The 17,842-nt window shown below is 50.7% G+C and overlaps 1 protein-coding gene across 1 annotated transcript in view; it reads left to right on the plus strand.

The window, feature by feature from the left end:
* Positions 1-17,842, plus strand: part of syde2 (synapse defective 1, Rho GTPase, homolog 2 (C. elegans)) — a 37,662-nt gene that overhangs the window by 4,018 nt on the left and 15,802 nt on the right. Inside the window, exons 2-3 of the mRNA XM_072696072.1 lie at positions 5,696-6,265; positions 13,688-14,769. Of these exons, the coding sequence (XP_072552173.1) occupies positions 5,696-6,265; positions 13,688-14,769 (1,652 nt within the window). The remainder of the gene's footprint in view (positions 1-5,695; positions 6,266-13,687; positions 14,770-17,842) is intronic.

Genomic DNA, 17,842 nt, shown 5'->3' on the forward strand with positions numbered 1-17,842 from the left:
CACACACTCCTGTGGCTCGTTACATTCAGTGTGTGGCAACCTGCCCAACATTAGCTGCGTTCCAGAGCCTAGGCTCGGCCCCTACGTTAGGACCCTTCGTATACAGCCTAGACCCTCTGCCTTCGTCCGGAGCGACTCCAGTGATGCAACTGAGGCCCTCTGTTACCCACAGTTCTCAAGCATTCATCTTCAGATCTTTGTTAAAGTGTAAATAAGGTCGGTTAATTAAAGTATTCGTACATATATCGGATTGTAATCTCCAAGCCCCACCCACTCACCCCATAGGCCTAATACCCCATACGCATTTAAACCAGACCCGAGCCCGGTCACTCAGACCACATCAGGAGGTCCGATCCGATCTGAGACGCATTTGAGCCAGAGAGAGAAAGTGGGACTGACCTCCCTGGAAAGTCCTGATCTCAGACCAGTTTCTCCAGGCCTTACGCCTCATTGAGTCACTGCATACCTCTGCTGACGGCCCTGATCCAGGGTCAGCACTCAGCGCTCATGGGCTCACGGGACGCTTGGCCCCCCAACCCTGCCTTTCAGACGCATTCCAGCTCCATGGAAACGTGAAGCTCTGGGAGGGATGTTCTGAATGCCGACGCCGTTGTGGAGTCTGTTTGTGTTCGGTCACTTGATGCCGGACTGCAGTCGGACGATGCGATTAACGGTAGCTCAGGTCAGCTGGGATTATTCCTTACAGCTAACCTCGGGTCACCTAGAGCATGAAGAGTCCTGCAGTGTGTGTTTACTCACCGTGAGACACTCCACTGGAGAGCCTTCATACATCAGCTCGATTAAGAGTGCACACAATTCATAGTGGATACTGAGCAGTTTATAGTAGATACTGAATAATTCATAGTAGATACTGAATAATTCATAGTGGATACTGAGTAATTCTTAGTGGATACTGAGTAATTCTTAGTGGATACTGAGCACTTTGTAGTAGGTATTGAATAATTCATAGTGGATACTGAGCAGTTTATAGTGGATACTGAATAATTCATAGTGGATACTGAGCAATTCATAGTAGATACTGAGTAATTCATAGTAGATACTGAGTAATTCATAATGGATACTGAGTAATTCATAATGGATACTGAGTAATTCATAGTAGATACTGAGTAATTCATAGTAGATACTGAGTAATTCATAATGGATACTGAGTAATTCATAGTAGATACTGAGTAATTCATAGTGGATACTGAGCACTTTGTAGTAGGTATTGAATAATTCATAGTGGATACTGTGTAATTCATAGTGGGTACTGTGTAATTCATAGTGGGTACTGAGTAATTCATAGTGGGTACTGAGTAATTCATAGTGGATACCTCGGGTCACCTAGAGAAAGAAGAGTCCTGCAGTGTGTGTCTACTCGCTGTGATACACTCCACTGGAGAGCCTTCATACATCAGCTTGATAAACTGGGTTGGTCAGCACATCGTGTGCTGGTTTATCTGGGTGAACTGGACCTACAGTGGAGATATGATTCCGTCAAGGGCAGAGCGCTGAAAGTCATGCTGAGTGATTAGCGTGGTTGTAATGAAGTAGTCCCGGTAACTTTCAAATGCTGAGGCTCTCAGTTCAGCGCGGGACACCTGGTGTGTGTGGGTGTGTGAGTGAGTGATTTACGGTGAAAGATTCTTCGGCTGTTTTCTAATAACAGCTTTATTGGGCCGCCTGACGCACCGCGATCGTCATGTTTATGAGAATAGACAGAAGCTGTGCTCCTCTGTATCGATCCAGACGCATGGATACGGGTTAACTCGCCGAAGCGCTCCTGACAGCAGTAATATGGAAAAAAGCATCATGTGCTGGAGGACTGTTCCTTTAACCCTGTGTGATTAATTGTCTGAGGTGTGTGTGTGTGTGTGTGTGTGTGTGTGTGTGTGTGTGTGTGTTACACATACTGATCTCTTTGTCCTTGTGACTCTAATATGATACTTAGTCACTTGTCTGGTGTCAGCTGCACAGGGAAACAGCTGCATCAGACCTTCCTCTTTACTACCAACTAAAAAATCCTAGTAATTACTGAATAATTCATACAGGATACTGAATAATTCATACAGGATACTGAATAATTCTTAGTAGATACTGAATAATTCTTAGTAGATACTGAATAATTCATACAGGATACTGAATAATTCTTAGTAGATACTGAATAATTCTTAGTAGATACTGAATAATTCATAGTAGATACTGAATAATTCATACAGGATACTGAATAATTCTTAGTAGATACTGAATAATTCATAGTAAATACTAAGTAATTCATAGTGGATACTGAATAATTCATAGTAGATACTGAATAATTCATACAGGATACTGAATAATTCATAGTAGATACTGAATAATTCATAGTGGATACTGAATAATTCATAGTAGATACTGAATAATTCATAGTGGATACTGAATAATTCATAGTAGATACTGAATAATTCATAGTAAATACTGAATAATTCATAGTGGATACTGAATAATTCATTGTAGATACTGAATAATTCATAGTAGATACTGAATGATTCATAGTAGATACTGAATAATTCATAGTAGATACTGAATCATTCATAGTAGATACTGAATGATTCATAGTAGATCCTGTTTGTGGCTGCAGTTAAGAATAGTGGCAGAAGTTGCAGTAGCAGACAGAGGTGTTATAAATTTGCCCCCTCTCCATTCACCCCCCCCCCACACACACACACACACACACACACCCTCCCTATAGAGAGTTATGGGGGTTGGCGGTCTGTCGGCTCTTCTTTTAGCTCTGAAGATGATTTTTCAGGAACTCTGATGTTGTGTTTATGAAGCATTTGAGTCCAGATTTATAGCGTCCCCCAGGCGTCCCCCCGGGAACTGTAGACCTGTGTCTGGGTCTTAGCATGTGTGCCTGTGTGTGTGTGTGTGTCTGTGGTCTGGAATTCCCTGCGTGTGTGTGCATGCTCCCTGAGTTATGAAAGACCCTTTAAAAGCAGCATGACAGCGGCATCCAGCACCCCACTCGGCTCCACACACACACACAGAGCTCCACACACACACTCTGCTCCACACACACACTCTGCTCCACACACACACTCAGCTCCTCACACTCTGCTCCACACACACACACTCGGCTCCACATACACACAGAGCTCCACACACACACTCTGCTCCACACACACACTCAGCTCCTCACACTCTGCTCCACACACACACACTCGGCTCCACATACACACAGAGCTCCACACACACACTCTGCTCCACACACACACTCAGCTCCACACACACACACTCGGCTCCACATACACACAGAGCTCCACACACACACTCGGTTCCACACACACTCAGCTCCTCACACTCTGCTCCACACACACACTCAGCTCCACACACACACTCGGCTCCACACACACACTCGGTTCCACACACACTCAGCTCCTCATACTCTGCTCCACACACACACTCAGCTCCACACACACACTCGGCTCCTCACACACACACAGCTCCACACACACACTCGGTTCCACACACACTCGGCTCCTCACACTCTGCTCCACACACACACTCTGCTCCACACACACTCTGCTCCACACACACTCGGCTCCACACACACTCGGCTCCACACACACTCGGTTCCACACACACTCGGCTCCTCACACTCTGCTCCACACACACACTCTGCTCCACACACACTCGGCTCCACACACACACTCGGCTCCACACACACTCGGAGGGACAGTGGAAGTCACAGCTGGGCTCTGAACTCGGTGGATCCTCAGTTTTATTAGTTGCAGGTTTGCTGGGATCAGCCGCCGCTCTGCTCCTCCGGCGTTTAGCGGTTGTGGAGAGGAGCGGAGTTTTGTGGAGGGTTTGATCTGCTTGCTTTTCCTCTGTATTTGATCCCACATGAAGGAACCTAGAACTCGTAGCAGAAATTGGAAGCTCAGAAATGAAGGGAGGAAGGGTTGTTGTGTTGTGGCCTGTCAGAGATTAGCTGCTGAATAATTCATAGTAGATACTGAGTAATTCATAGTAGATACTGAATGATTTATTGTTGGTACTGAGTAATTCATAATGGATACTGGGTAATTCATAGTGGATATGGAATAATTCATAGTAGATACTGAGTAATTCATAGTGTATACTGAATAATTCATAGTAGATACTGAGTAATTCATAGTGTATACTGAATGATTCATAGTGGATACTGAATAATTCATAGTAGATACTGAGTAATTCATAGTGTATACTGGATGATTCATAGTGGGTACTGAATAAATGTGATGTCTCCTTTTAATCAGCAGCTTCAGGATCATGCTGATGCTCCACAGGCCGTAAAAAGGAGAATCTTGTCTCCATCATTCCCACTCCGGGCCGGAGCGCTGCTGCTGCTGCTGCACTATGGAGGTTTGGTGGAGGTGGAGCTGCAGGAGGAGAACCTCTCTCCAGAACTGCTGCTGTGTAACGCTGCAGAACCCATAGAGTCATATTAGTGTAAAATCCTGTAGTGTTACTCTACCACCTCAGCCCACATGCTGCTCCACCTTCAGATCAAGCTTCTGGAGCTCTCAGCTTGTCCAGAAAAACGTGCACATCTGTCCAATTGCACCCTGCAACTGTAGGGGGAGGGGCAAAAAAGGGGAGGGTCAGTTCTGACACAGTGCAGTCTTCACTGCTCGGGAATGTGTGGCTGCTCTGCGACTGTGTGCGCCTGCAACTCAGCCAAGTGCTAAAGCGTCTGCCCCTGCTTATGTAACCGTAAGACCACGTGAGTTGTGTTTTCGTTAGCCGCCGTTTCGGTAATGACCCGGACGAGCTTCATTCCTGCGCTCCTGAGCCTCTGAGCCTCTGTAATGACACCTCCAGCCCTGCTTCCCTCCTCCGCCGGCCGCTGGCCCGGCTCTGCTCTGCAGAAGTGAAAATATTTAGCGAGGCTGTAATTTAGCGGCTGCTGAAGCCTCGCTCGCGTGAGACCGTGTTTCCTTCAGGAAAGAGGAACGTGTCATTAACGAGAGCGAGAGCGAACATATATCAAAACAATATTTACGCTCGTCTGCGGAGCGTGTCGCAGCAGGACCGGGACTCGGCGGCGCTTTGAGGGAAATCCACCAGGCCGTGTCTCGTAACGCGCCCAGCGTGTTTGGCTGAGTGTAATCTCGTCCCTCGTCCCCTCCTCTGGGGAGCGGTCAGCTCCTTCAGCTCGGCTCAGTTTGTTTACGTTGGAGAATCCCCACCTTTTCATTCAGGTCCTCGCTGAGGGGTGTTTGTAAACACAGGCTGTTTAGAGAGGGTGTGTGTGTGTGTGTAGGTGCGGGTGTGTGTTTCGGTGGTTGACTGCTTCTCTGAATGTTTTTTTTTCGGCTCAGTGGTCAGTGATACCACATTTAGAGGATATAGGGTGAGTGGACAGTTGACGTTCACGGTCAGATGTCAAAACCAAGGCTTTCTACCCCCGATCCGATGTGTTTAATATCCTACAGTCCAGTCTGACTTGACTGACCCACCTGACCGATCAGCTCCCAGCTCCTTTACAGCTCTGCAGTCTGATCACTGAGTGTGTCTGATCACTTAGCATTAGCATTAGCATTAGCATTATCCTGAGTATTCCAGAGTGGGATGGAGGAACGTTAGATCTTCCCAAATGTTTTAGGTGACTTTTATTGTGTATTTTTGTTCACTCTCTCTCTCTCTCTCTCTCTCTCTCTCTCTCCATTAGCTCTGACGTCCAGCTGCGGGCCGTCCTGCCGCGAGCCCTGCCCTCGTCCGTCTCCTCTGAACTCCATCACCGTCTCCAAGAAGCGCAACTGGCTGCACCAGAGCTCCGCCCGCCCCTCGCATCACCCGGACGATGCCCCGGCGTCCCGCGCGCCCGAGGACGACCACGCGAGCCCACCCGCCGTCATCGTCTCGTCTCCGGACACCCCGCCCCCTTGCCTCTTCGACCCCGCCGAGGAGAACGACGCGGACGACGAAGGGGAAATCTGGTACAACCCCATCCCTGAGGACGAGGAGGCCGACCTTCCTCACTGCGTCCCCGCCGCCCAACCGCTGCCCCTGCTCCTGCAGCCTCCGCCCCCGCCGCGGACCGGGGGAGCCTCCAGAAGGGCCAGCGCGGGGGCCGAAGAGGGGAGAGTGGGGGAGGGCGGCGGCGGCGTTGGTGTTGGAGCTGTTGGGGAAGTGGGAAAAGCAAACATCACGCATTCCTGCGAACAGAACCATCTGCACAGGCAGATGTGCCGGCCAGATGTGCAGCAGGAGAACCCAGCAGCACGGACAGCAGCTACAGGTACACCTCCATTACTACCAGGCTCTCTCGCTCTTTCTCTCTCTCTCTTTCACACACACACACACACATTGCATTTTCATTATAGTCACTTCCTCTCCAGCTGGGGGCTACTGCGGGGGGCATGCGGTTAAAGTGCATTCCTTCAATGTGAGTGGGCGGGGCTGAACTGCTATAGGTAGTTTCACACACTGCCATAACATTAATACCACCTCATTGTCCATCTCTACGTACTCTGTTAATTAGCCTCGCTTCACCCTGTTCTTCAGTGGTCAGGACCCCACAGGGCTGACCACCACAGAGCAGGTAGTACTCGGGGGGCAGGGGTGGGTCTTTCTCAGCACTGGTGTCCAGTGGGCAGCGTCCTGTGAGCACTGATAAAGGACTAGAGGATGACCAACTAGGTAGGGGTGCCTAACAGAGTGGACAGTGGGTGCTGAATACGCCCCCCCCACCCCCCCTCACTCAAAGCCTCGGCGCTCGGGTAATTACTGGGTAAAACTCCAAAGCACTTCACTTCAGCAGCGTTTGGCAGCTGTCCGTCAAACGGTCTTCGCTGATTAGAGACTCCAGACCCCCGAGCTCTCCACGCAGAACTACCACCTTCCTGTCTCTGGAGAACATCAGCGGAGACCTGAGTGAAAACCATCACCCTCTGTCTGGCTGTCTGTCTCGGAGTGTCGGTGAATAAGGCCGACCTGCTGAAGGTCTCTCTGGCAGCAGACGGGGCCTGCAGGGCGCGGGGCTCCCGGCCATTTGGCTCCAGCTTGACGTGTTTTTCTGTTACTTCAGTTCGTCACTCAGTAAATTATTGACGCTGAATACTTCCAACTGAGGTGTGTGTGAGTGTGTGTGTGTGTGTGTGTGTGTGTGTGTGTGTGTTACTGATGAGCTCAGACATTTGGCAGCTCTAAAGAGAGTGTGTGAGTGTGTGTCGGCATGCAGCCTCCATTCAGACCTTCCTTTTTTTTCAGCCTTTGTTGTTAAACAGCGCAGCCGTGTGTTTTCTGTCTATTTATATGAGGCAGGTGCAGACATGGCAGTGATACCGGTGATAGCAACACCACCGCAACCACCTGGGATGCCATATCGGCCACCTAGCATCACCATAGCGACCACCTAGCAACATTATATCAATCCTTTAGCAATACCATAGGATAGCAATAGCAATACTCGGGAAACGCTAGTAACAACCACCCAACCACATTTTGTAACACCTGACCACGAACTCGAGACACCATAGCAACATCCTAGCAACTAATAAGCAACACCATAGCAACTACCTGAAATGCCATCGCATTCACCTATTGCGACACTGTAGCATCCATCTAGCAAGCACTCAGCAACATGTTGGCAACCACTGTGATACCATAGCAACCACTTAGCAACCTCATGGCAACCACGTAGGATTACCCTATCAACCATCTTAGATACCATAGCAACCAGATTTCAACTAGCAAGCACTCAGGAGCACCATATCAACCATCCACCTAGCAATCATTGATGGTCACCATGTCAACCATGTGGGATACCATAGCAACCACATAGAAACACCATAGCAACTACCATTATAAACACAGGGGCATCTGGGATAGCATGGCAACCGGATAGCAACTAACAAGCCCTCAGCAACACCATAGCAGCTACCTGAAACACCATAGCATTCATCTATAGCAACACCGTAGCACTCATCTAGCAAGCTCATGGCAACCACATAGCAACCATTTAGGATCACCATATCAGCAATATGGGATACCATAGCAACACCATAGCAACCACCATTATAAACACATAGGGGTATTCCGATTTCCACCACACGGCCCCTTTAGAAGACCTGATGTTCAGCCCGAACGTCTCTCCTAAGATAGCCTAGCGTCTGCTGCTGCACTGTGTTTTCTGTGTGAGAGGCTAATGACTTGTTAGCGCTGCTCTCTCTGTTCTGCCTCGCTGTCTCTGATGTGGTGGCAGCAGCTTAGCCTCTCTGCTAACGGCTCAGCGGAGGCTGTAATTATGGCTGAGCAGGGCTGCGGTTCTCCACAGGTGGAGGGGGCAGAACCCTTTGAGCTGCACTTAATGCAGAGTGACTCTGAAGAAGGAGACTCAGTGCTGTACGCTGCCGTCTGACTCGTCTCATAGTTAACTCTACAGAACATCAGAATAAACCAGTGGTCAGTGGTCAGATATGTATTGAGTCAGTGATGTGATGGTCCCACTTTGTCCCACTTTGCAAGATGTGCTGTATCAGTCCTGTAACTGGACACTGGTAACTTCTGCCGCTGAATGATTGAAAGGGGGAAAAGGAGATCCCGCTTCAGCCGCACATCCCGTACACGCGCCAGCCTGGTGTTCGTCAGGAGGTGCTGAAGACATCAGACTGCATGTATACAGATCAGCTCCTCAGGCTAAGAGAAGACTACGGCGTAACGTTAAGGCCTGAGTGCAGTTTGGTACAGCTGGTGCTGTTGGAGCACGGCTTCTGGACAGCGCTCAGAAAGTGCAGTGTCCTACAAACCCGGGACCATCAATCACACATCAAAGCACACATCAAAGGAAATGGTTCGGGGAAAAAATGTAACGAACATGATTGATCACTCGACCCACACACGGCCGGTCAGGTAAGACAGGTTTGGCGTCCGAGATGTGCTTCTTTCGTTTCGAACGGGAGTTGCTAGGCTAATGTTGCTAACAAACACTGGACTTCTGGGATCCTCACCAGTCATAATAACCAGAGGTCATACAACTCGCCCAGACAGTCGATTAGCCAAGAAATGTTCAGTATGTGACGTTAAAGCTAATGAAGCTAATGTTGCTAACAGTCACTGGATATTCATCTTCTTGATGCAAGCAAATCTGTGTGGTTTAGAGTCCAGTGTTTGTTAGCGACGTTAGCCTAGCATCTCCCATTCTAAACTAGATTAGCACGACTCGGATGCTAAGCCTGTCTTAACTGATGGGCTGAATCTGGACGCATCGATCATCTTCATTTGATTTTTCACGAAGTTATTCCTTTAAAACCTGCCGCGGAATTCCGGCTGATTCCACCGGAAAAACAAAAGTGGAATGCCCTTTGATCTTCCAAACCAAAGGAATTTAGTGTTCCACTGCCAGCTGTAATCTAGACCTCGCTGAATTTTCCGGCGATGTGTCGCCTTCTGTTCACACTCGAGCCTCCCGGGAATTTCCCAGGAATTTTACTGGCTCTCCTGCAGGTGACGAGCGGGAGTGGACGCCACCGGTCCACCGGAATCTCCGGTCCAACTTTCTGTTCACCTTTGAACCCCTTCCTGTTTAATTAGCCAAAGACTTTGCAAGGAGGTGTGTGGTTGTGAGTGTGTGTGTGTGTGTGTGTGTGTGTGTGTGTGTGTTTAGCTGTTGTCACTGTACTTTACTAGATTCTGTGGTAGATGTGTAAGGGGGTTGGACATTGCTTTTGTTTGTAGGGGCTGGTGTGTGTGTGTGTGTGTGTTACAGGGCAATAAACTGGCCTTTGACAGCCCATAATTAGCAGTGTGATTGGTGACCATGACGACCCTCTCAGCACCTGTCAGTCTGAGTCTATTAACGGCACTCAGGAGCACAGCAATGCATGAACTGAACACACACACACACACACTCTGCAGGCCGGTCAACAGCCCAAGACATGATTGAGACACACACATACACACACACACACACTTCAGTCTGTGGTCAAGAAAGACTTTGATGTATGTTTGGAGGTGTGCAAGGAGCCAGAGGTGGGATTGTGCAGCCCTGTGAGTGTGTGTGTGTGTGTGTGTGTGTGTGTGTGTGTGTGTGTGTGTATGCTGGAATGCACCCTCTCACCCCTGACTTCTAATCTGGGGTTGAATGAGTGTGTGTGTGTGTGTGTGTGTGTGTGTGTGTGTGTGTGTGTGTTAGTGTTAGCCTCAGGTGAGGGGGGTTGTGGAGACATTCTCAGCAGATCAGCCGTCCTCAGGGCTGAGTGAGGAGGAGGAGGAGGAGGAGGAGGAGGAGCCGGCGGCAGCGTTTAGTCGGGTATTAACTGATCATTGGGTTTTAATGAAGTGTGTAATGAAGCTCCTCACCTGAGATAAAAGTGAGAGAGTGTCCTAATAAGGAGGTCTTAACCCCTCGAACCCTGGGCTTATATCTGAGATTTCATTTGAGTTCAAAGGAGGCGGCGTACAAACCACCTAGTGGGAATAGTGGGAAGCTGGTGGAAGCCAGGGGGGGTTAACGTTTGAACCAGGGGACCCCAAAATGAGCGCGATTAGGGGGGCAGTGATGGCCTGTATGGCTGGGCAGGCCTCGCAGTATCCAGCACACACACACACACACACACTCTTTTTAACACACACACAAAGAGCGTCTGCCAGAATGGCACCACAGCTCAGCCCCAAAATACAGCTGACTGTGACAGCTCTCGCACTCTCTCTCTCTCTCTCTCTCTCTCTCGCTCTCTCGCTCGTGCTCTCGCTCGGCCGCTGCTTCTCGTATGCGCTCTTAATTTCCCCGAACAGAATCGCTCCTTTGTTCGGCGCGGGGCCGAGCCGCGGCGGATCAGACTCGCCAAGCAGAGCCGAGTTATGGGCAAGCGAGATCAGACCCGGACAAACAGAGCCGCCGTTGTAGCACAAGCCCAGAACATGCAGAGAGAGGGAAAGTGAGAGAGAGAGAGAGAGAGAGAGAGAGACTGATACACAGCGGAAGAGAGACTGGGATTGAGAGTGGGGTAATAAGGAGGTGGGGGTGGGGGCGGATGAGGGCGGATGAAAGGGGATCTGATCGGAGACTTTAATAGAAAGCAGCTAACGCTGAAGGCATTTGTCTGCTGTTGCGTAACACCCTCCGACACACACCACCACGTCCGATCCGAGCGATGGTGATGTCCACGTCCGCGTCTGCAGCTCCATCGGCAGTGGAATCTCCCGAACCTTTACTGCCGGTGCTGGACAACATCAGTAAAACTCAATAGTATGTAACTCACTACATGTCCAAATACTTTTGGACACCCCTTTTAATGAACGCTACGCTGCACCCATTGCTGACACAGGTGTGCAAATGCACACACACACACACACACACACACACACACACACACACACACAGCTTGTCTAGTCCCTGTAGAGAAGTACTGCCAATAAAATAGGACTCTCCTCAGGAGCAGGTAAACATGAACCTATTGGCACCATGCTGCCTAATAATGCCAGGTGTGGGGTGTAGAGGGGTATAAAGCCCCCCAGCATTTAGGAGCTGTGGAGCAGTGGAGGAACTGTGTTCTCTGGAATGATGGATGGTGGTACACCGTGGCATTGGGAGTTGGGGAGTTTGGGATGATGAGGCGGGCTGGTGATCATCATCATCCAACATCCTGAACTCACCAGCATGCTCTTGTCACTGAATGCAATCAAATCCTTGCAACAATGCTGCTCCTAGTAGAAATCTAGTAGAACGTCTTCTTCTCTGGACAGTAGAGACAGTTAGTCCCACAAAAGCAGGATCAACTCTTTTAAATCCCCTTGATTTCAGAAGAAATGAGAAGTGAATGAACAGGTGTCCCAATACTTTTGTCATATGATGTATGATTGTATCATGGGGTTTCATCAAAAGCAAACCCTGTTTTTTTTTTTTTGTTTCTTTTGTGTTTTGATATAAAACCTTAAAGATTGGACCTTGACAAGGAACACGGGAGCCATGTTTACAATAAACAGGGTGACGGGGTGGTAAATTTCCCTCGAAAATGGCGTGACGGGGTGGTTGGAAATGGCAAAAATGGAAAGCAAGCTAGTGTGACGGGGTTGTAAGACCCAGCGCTGCTGTATGGCGTGGATAGCAGCTCCCAGTGTGATTTACAGGCCGTCCCAGAATAGATCTGGACTGTACAGACGTCCACTGGGTTTTCCTTCTTGCTCTGGCAGCTTTAGACGGACAGCGCGGCCTTTCATCTCCCAGCGGGCGGTCAGTGGTTTCGCTGTTTGCCGTGTAGGAGCCTGGAATGCTCTTCCGGAGAGTTGAAGGAAACTCGACTGGCGTTTCAGCCTTTCTGCATAATTCAGTGTTTGAGGGGGCAGAGTCTGGTGTGGATCGGTCTCTTTGAGAAGAAACTGACCATCAGATAGGGTCCTAAACACCTCGGGACGTCCCAAAAGCAGCTGCCGCCATCCCAGCGCTACGTCAGGCTCTTCGCCAGGTGCTGGTCTGCTTTGCGTGACGGGGTGGTGGGGTTAGCGTTAGCGTTGTTTTGGAGACATCAGGCTCTTCATCAGGTGCTGGTGGAGGACCGCTGACCGCGGGAGGCTCCTCATTAGAGGAAAGACCCTGTAATCACCCAGTCAGAGCCAGTGCCACGGTTCTGCCTGTCCAGGCGAGAGCGTGGCTCCCCGTTCCATGCCGAGGTTAACCGAGGGTCAACCAAACAGCTTCCCGCTGGCCGAGCCGCGTTGTGCACAGGTCACCTCGTTCTGCAGCGGAGAACACGGAACAGAGCTCGCTGGCGGCCTGTGTTTATGTGTGCTGTTATAATAACACACTGGTCCTCTGTGTTTTGGTTCTCCGGTTCTTTTTAACTCCTCAAGCTCCAGAGTGTACAGGGTTCTCCAGCAAGCACCTCCAACCTCAAAGCTGGACTTGGAGAGCTGGCTGTCTCTCAGATGTTCTCTAAGCTCATCTAGAGTGTTAACATTTATTCATGCTGTTCTACACGGGTTCTAGACGCCATACGCTGTTCTAGAATGTCCTTCCCATTGGTGCGGTTCTAGGATGCTCCCCCCCTTTATTTGCGCTAGTCTACACACTGTTCTACGCCGTTCTCTCGATTCACTCGAGGCTACAGCGCTCACCCTTATTTACGCTGTTGTGCTGTGTTCTCCACGTCACATTTGCACTGTTCTAGATCGTTCTGCAAGGTTCTTAGCCTCATCTCAGCCCCAGTTTCCACCCTTTTTGAAGGTTCTCCGTCAGTCACACTACTCCACAGTGTTGACCCTGTTTGAAAGGGGACAAGAATGTTCTCCTCTGTTCTCACTGATCTAACATGTTCTCTGCCATTAACACTGTTCTCCCTTATTTCCACGGTTCTAGAGTGGTCTCCTTAATCGCACGGTTCTAGACTGTCATCGGCCATTTGCATCATGCATGTTGTTCTATGATGTTCTCACTGAACTCTCACTGTTCCACAATGCCCGTCCTCCATCCACAATGTTCTAAGGTGTTCCACGCGGTTCTAGATTGTGTATGCTGTGAGTGTTGGGAGCTGTATGATGATTTTTGACCGCCAACATGAGTTTACTGGTGTTTGTTGGGAGGCCGGGTCAGGGTTCCTCGCCTTCGTACCCTGAGGGTCCGTATGGGGGCCCACACTTCACTCTTAGAACCTGCATGTTAATTTGATTGTATTTGTGAAGGATTTATTATATTAAGGTTCTCTCCTTCTCTGGTTCTTTGCAGAACTTTCTGAACAAAGTGCTGCGGGTTTATCTCCTCCCTCCAGTCCAAACCCAGCCAAGAAGAGCTGCTCCATCAACTGGTCCTTCCATGACCGGATCAAATCTCCACGCACCGTCAGGAAGCTCTCCATGAGGATGAAGAAGCTTCCCGAGCTCAGCAGGAAGCTCAGCGTTAAAGGGAACCCCGTCAGCAATGGCAGCACCACCAACGGCCAATCGGAAGCCAGAATTACCGGGACGGGCGAGCAGGGCGCGACCCCGCCGGCGTCAGCGAGTGGAAACGTGATCTGGCGCTACCATCTGGACAGCAGCGTGTCCACTCAGCAACACGGCTACAGCAAGAAGAAGGGCAGCGAAGGCGGGGTGCCCAAATCGGCCAGCAAAGGGGGTTACCTTAGCGACGGAGACTCGCCAGAGCTGGTGGCCAAATCGGGAAAGCACGGATCGTCCGAGGGCAAGTCCAGCAGGTTTCGGGACAAGGACGCGGGGGCAGGAGCAGGAGCACCAAAGACGGACCTAGACGTGGATGCCTTCCGGCAGTACAGCTTCTCAGAGCAGCCCAAGTGCACGGCGTACGTTTCAGGCGACCTGAGCCTCCACTTCTACGGGGTGGAGGGGCTGAAGCCGCCGCGGGCCGACTCGCGCCACGTCTACTGCGCCATCCAGGTGGACTCGGTCAACAAAGCGCGCACGGCTCTCCTGACCTGCAGCACCGGCTTTCTGGACATGGACCACACCTTCAACATCGAGCTGGAGAACGCGCAGCACCTCAAGCTGGCTCTCTTCAGCTGGGAGGCGGCGCCGCGGCGGAACCGCGTCTGCTGCCACGGGACGGTGGTGCTGCCGCCCCTGTTCCGCACTGCCACCCGCACCCACCAGCTGGCCGTGCGCCTGGAGCCTCGCGGGACCATCTACGTCAAGCTGGGGCTCATGGAGCAGTGGCAGAACTCTCTGGGTGGGCCGAACATGTCGAATGTGTTCGGAGTGGAGGCGGCCCGCGTGGTGGAGCGGGAGGGGGCGGGGCTGATGGTGCCGCTCATCATAGAGAAGTGCATCACCGAGATCGAGAGGAGAGGATGCCAGGTGGGTGTGGGGATGTTCTCCCTTATTCTCACGGTTCTAGGATGTTCTAGAACACACACACACACACACACACACACACACTGCAGTCCTCAGTGCTGCCATGGCCGGAGCACTGAGTTCCTCCTTTCACGCTGGAGGGCTGCTCGCAGCTGCCAGGCCGGAGCTGATCCTGGATTGCTGTGGCTTTCCCACACACAGGATTTATCTGCAGCACAGCGGAGCAGCTCTCTGATCCTGGGTCAGCTCTCTCGGCCCCTCAGTGTGTCCAGCTGAACGAGGGACTCTATAATCCTGTGGTTTTTTAGCTCTTTCTCCAAACCCTGTTAAAAGCTGCGGCTCTAAAGGCTCTGTCCCTCTGTAGTGACCCCCCTTCAGCCCTGCCTGCAGGACAACAACAACAGCAACTAGAAAAGTGAACCTCCTGAAGGAAAATGAAGGGCTTCCCACTTCCAGACAGTTGCTATGCTGTTGCTACACTGTCACTAGGGTGAAACTGTTACATTTGTTTGGTTGCTGTACTGTGGTTGCTATAATGTTGCTAGGTGGTTGCTATGGGTTTACTGACTAGTTTCTGTAGTGTTGCTAAGTGGTTGCTATGCAGTTACCTACTAGTTGCTATAGTCGCTAAGTGGTCACTAGGTGGTTGCTATGGTGTTGCAATGAGATTCCTATGGAGTTACTAACTGGTTGCTTTGGTGTTGCTAGGTGGTTGCTAAGTGGTCACCAGGTGGTTGCTATGAATTTACTAACTGGTTGCTGTAATGTTGCTAGGTGGTTGCTATGAAGTTACTAAATGGCTGCAATTGTTTTGCAATGTGCTTGCTAAACTGTTGCTAAGCGGTTGCTATAGTTGCTAAGTGGTCACTAGGGTGGTTGCTATGGTCTTGCAAGGAGATTCCTGTGGAGTTACTAACTGGTTGCTAGGTGGTTGCTAAGTGGTCATCAGGTGTTGCTAGATGTGTGCTATGGATTTACTAACTGGTTCCTTTGAAGTTACTAAATGGTTGCAATTGTTTTGCAATGTGCTTGCTAAAATGTTACCTACTAGTTGCTGTAGTGTTGCCAGGTGGTTGCTAAACGGTCACTAGGTGGTTGTTATGGTGTTGCAAAGGAGGTTCCTATGGAGTTACTAACTGGTTGCTATGGTGTTGTTAGGTAGTTGCTAAGTGGTCACTAGGTGGTTGCTATAATGTTGCTATGTGGGTGCTATGGATGTACTAACTGGTTGCTGTAGTGTTGCTAGGTGGTTGCTATGAAGTTACAGCTCTGACACAGCGCAGGCCTGTTTACCGAGCCGAGCGCAGCCTGAGCGTGACGCCGCCCCCCTGAGTGAGTGAGCGAGCGAGCGAGTGAGTGAGTGGGTGAGGGAGGGAGAGAGAGAGAGGCCGGCTGGAACACGCTCGGTGCGGCTCGTCCCGTGTTCTTAACAGCGGTCAGTTGTGAATTCTGCTGACGGTGTTCTAGATAACGACAGCCGAGGGTCTCTCTGGGCCCTGAATCCTCATAGGAAAATCATTAGCTCCTCCACTGTAGAACAACTGGTGGAGCCTGTAAGTGATGTGAACCTGGGCCTGAACGCTTCCGGAGGTCTTCAGAATAGTGACCTAGAACGTCCAGAAGGTTCCGTTTTCTTTTTAAGAATCGTAGCTCTAATGGTACCCCATTTTCTACCCAATCGGGAAGGCCCAGGTTACCCCATCCCCGTTCCTACAGCCGCTGATGCCAGGTAGCCAGCGCCGGCCCGTGCCATCAACCCACCGGGCTGTGCTCTCTAGGCCTCCGGCTGCTGATGGCAAAGCAGCGCGACCCGGGTTTCGAACCTTCGCTCTGAGTCCTGCCTTAGTCTAGAAGAGCAGCTGGACGTGTCCTGACGTGGGTGGGGGCAGCGTTGGTGGTCTACCGGGTCTTGCACTGGGTTCATTGGGGGTCCATTATTAGCTTCTGAGCTGTGTTCGAAACTCCATGCATGAAGATCTCACCATCCAAGTCCAACGATGTTAAGGTCTGGACTCTGCCCCGGTCAGACTATTGTTTACAAACCAAACAACACAATGGATTATGGGTATTCCATGTCCCTTTAGGGCATATTTGGGCACAGTTTCGGGTCCAGCTCTGCTCTGGGAGTGTGGGCCCACGTGCAGGCCGCTGGAGTTTGACCGGTGTTAGTTATGTAATGATCTTGCAGGGACGGGGCAGAGTGGACGGAGAGCTCGGTGTGGGGTTTGGTGGGACGGTACAGCGTCCAGCAGTACAGCGGACGGACCGGGGGCCACTGAGGGAGACCTCAGCCACAGCGGCAGCTTTAATGAGAGCGGCAGTCTATTGTTTCCTATGGCTGACACTGTAGTGTAGTTACTCCACACACACACACACACACACACACATTCACTCACACACACACACACACACACACACACACACACACACACACACACATTCACACACACACACACACACACATTCACATACCAGCCGTCTCAATGGAGCTGTTGTCTCTCTATTTACACGAGCCTGACGGACAGGCAGTGTGAAAAAGTACTAACTGTAGCCATAGGCCTGTCAGCCCCCCGCTCCCGCCCCCGCCCCGCCCCGCCCCCCCAGTCCCGTGTTTGTCCAGCCTCTAGATGGCGCTCCTCATTTCACACCTGCGGCCTCAGCTTTACTTAAGGGGGTGGACCAGCTAACGAGTAGCATGATGGCTAATACAGTCGAGGGGGTGGACCAGCTAACGAGTAGCATGATGGCTAATACAGTCGAGGGGGTGGACCAGCTAACGAGTAGCATGATGGCTAATACAGTCGAGGGGGTGGACCAGCTAACGAGTAGCATGATGGCTAATACAGTCGAGGGGGTGGACCAGCTAACGAGTAGCATGATGGCTAATACAGTCGAGGGGGTGGACCAGCTAACGAGTAGCATGATGGCTAATACAGTCGAGGGGGTGGACCAGCTAACGAGTAGCATGATGGCTAATACAGTCGAGGGGGTGGACCAGCTAACGAGTAGCATGATGGCTAATACAGTCGAGGGGGTGGACCAGCTAACGAGTAGCATGATGGCTAATACAGTCGAG

The sequence above is a fragment of the Salminus brasiliensis genome, chromosome 14, assembly GCF_030463535.1.
Source record: "Salminus brasiliensis chromosome 14, fSalBra1.hap2, whole genome shotgun sequence".
In the NCBI taxonomy this organism is placed as follows: domain Eukaryota; kingdom Metazoa; phylum Chordata; class Actinopteri; order Characiformes; family Bryconidae; genus Salminus; species Salminus brasiliensis.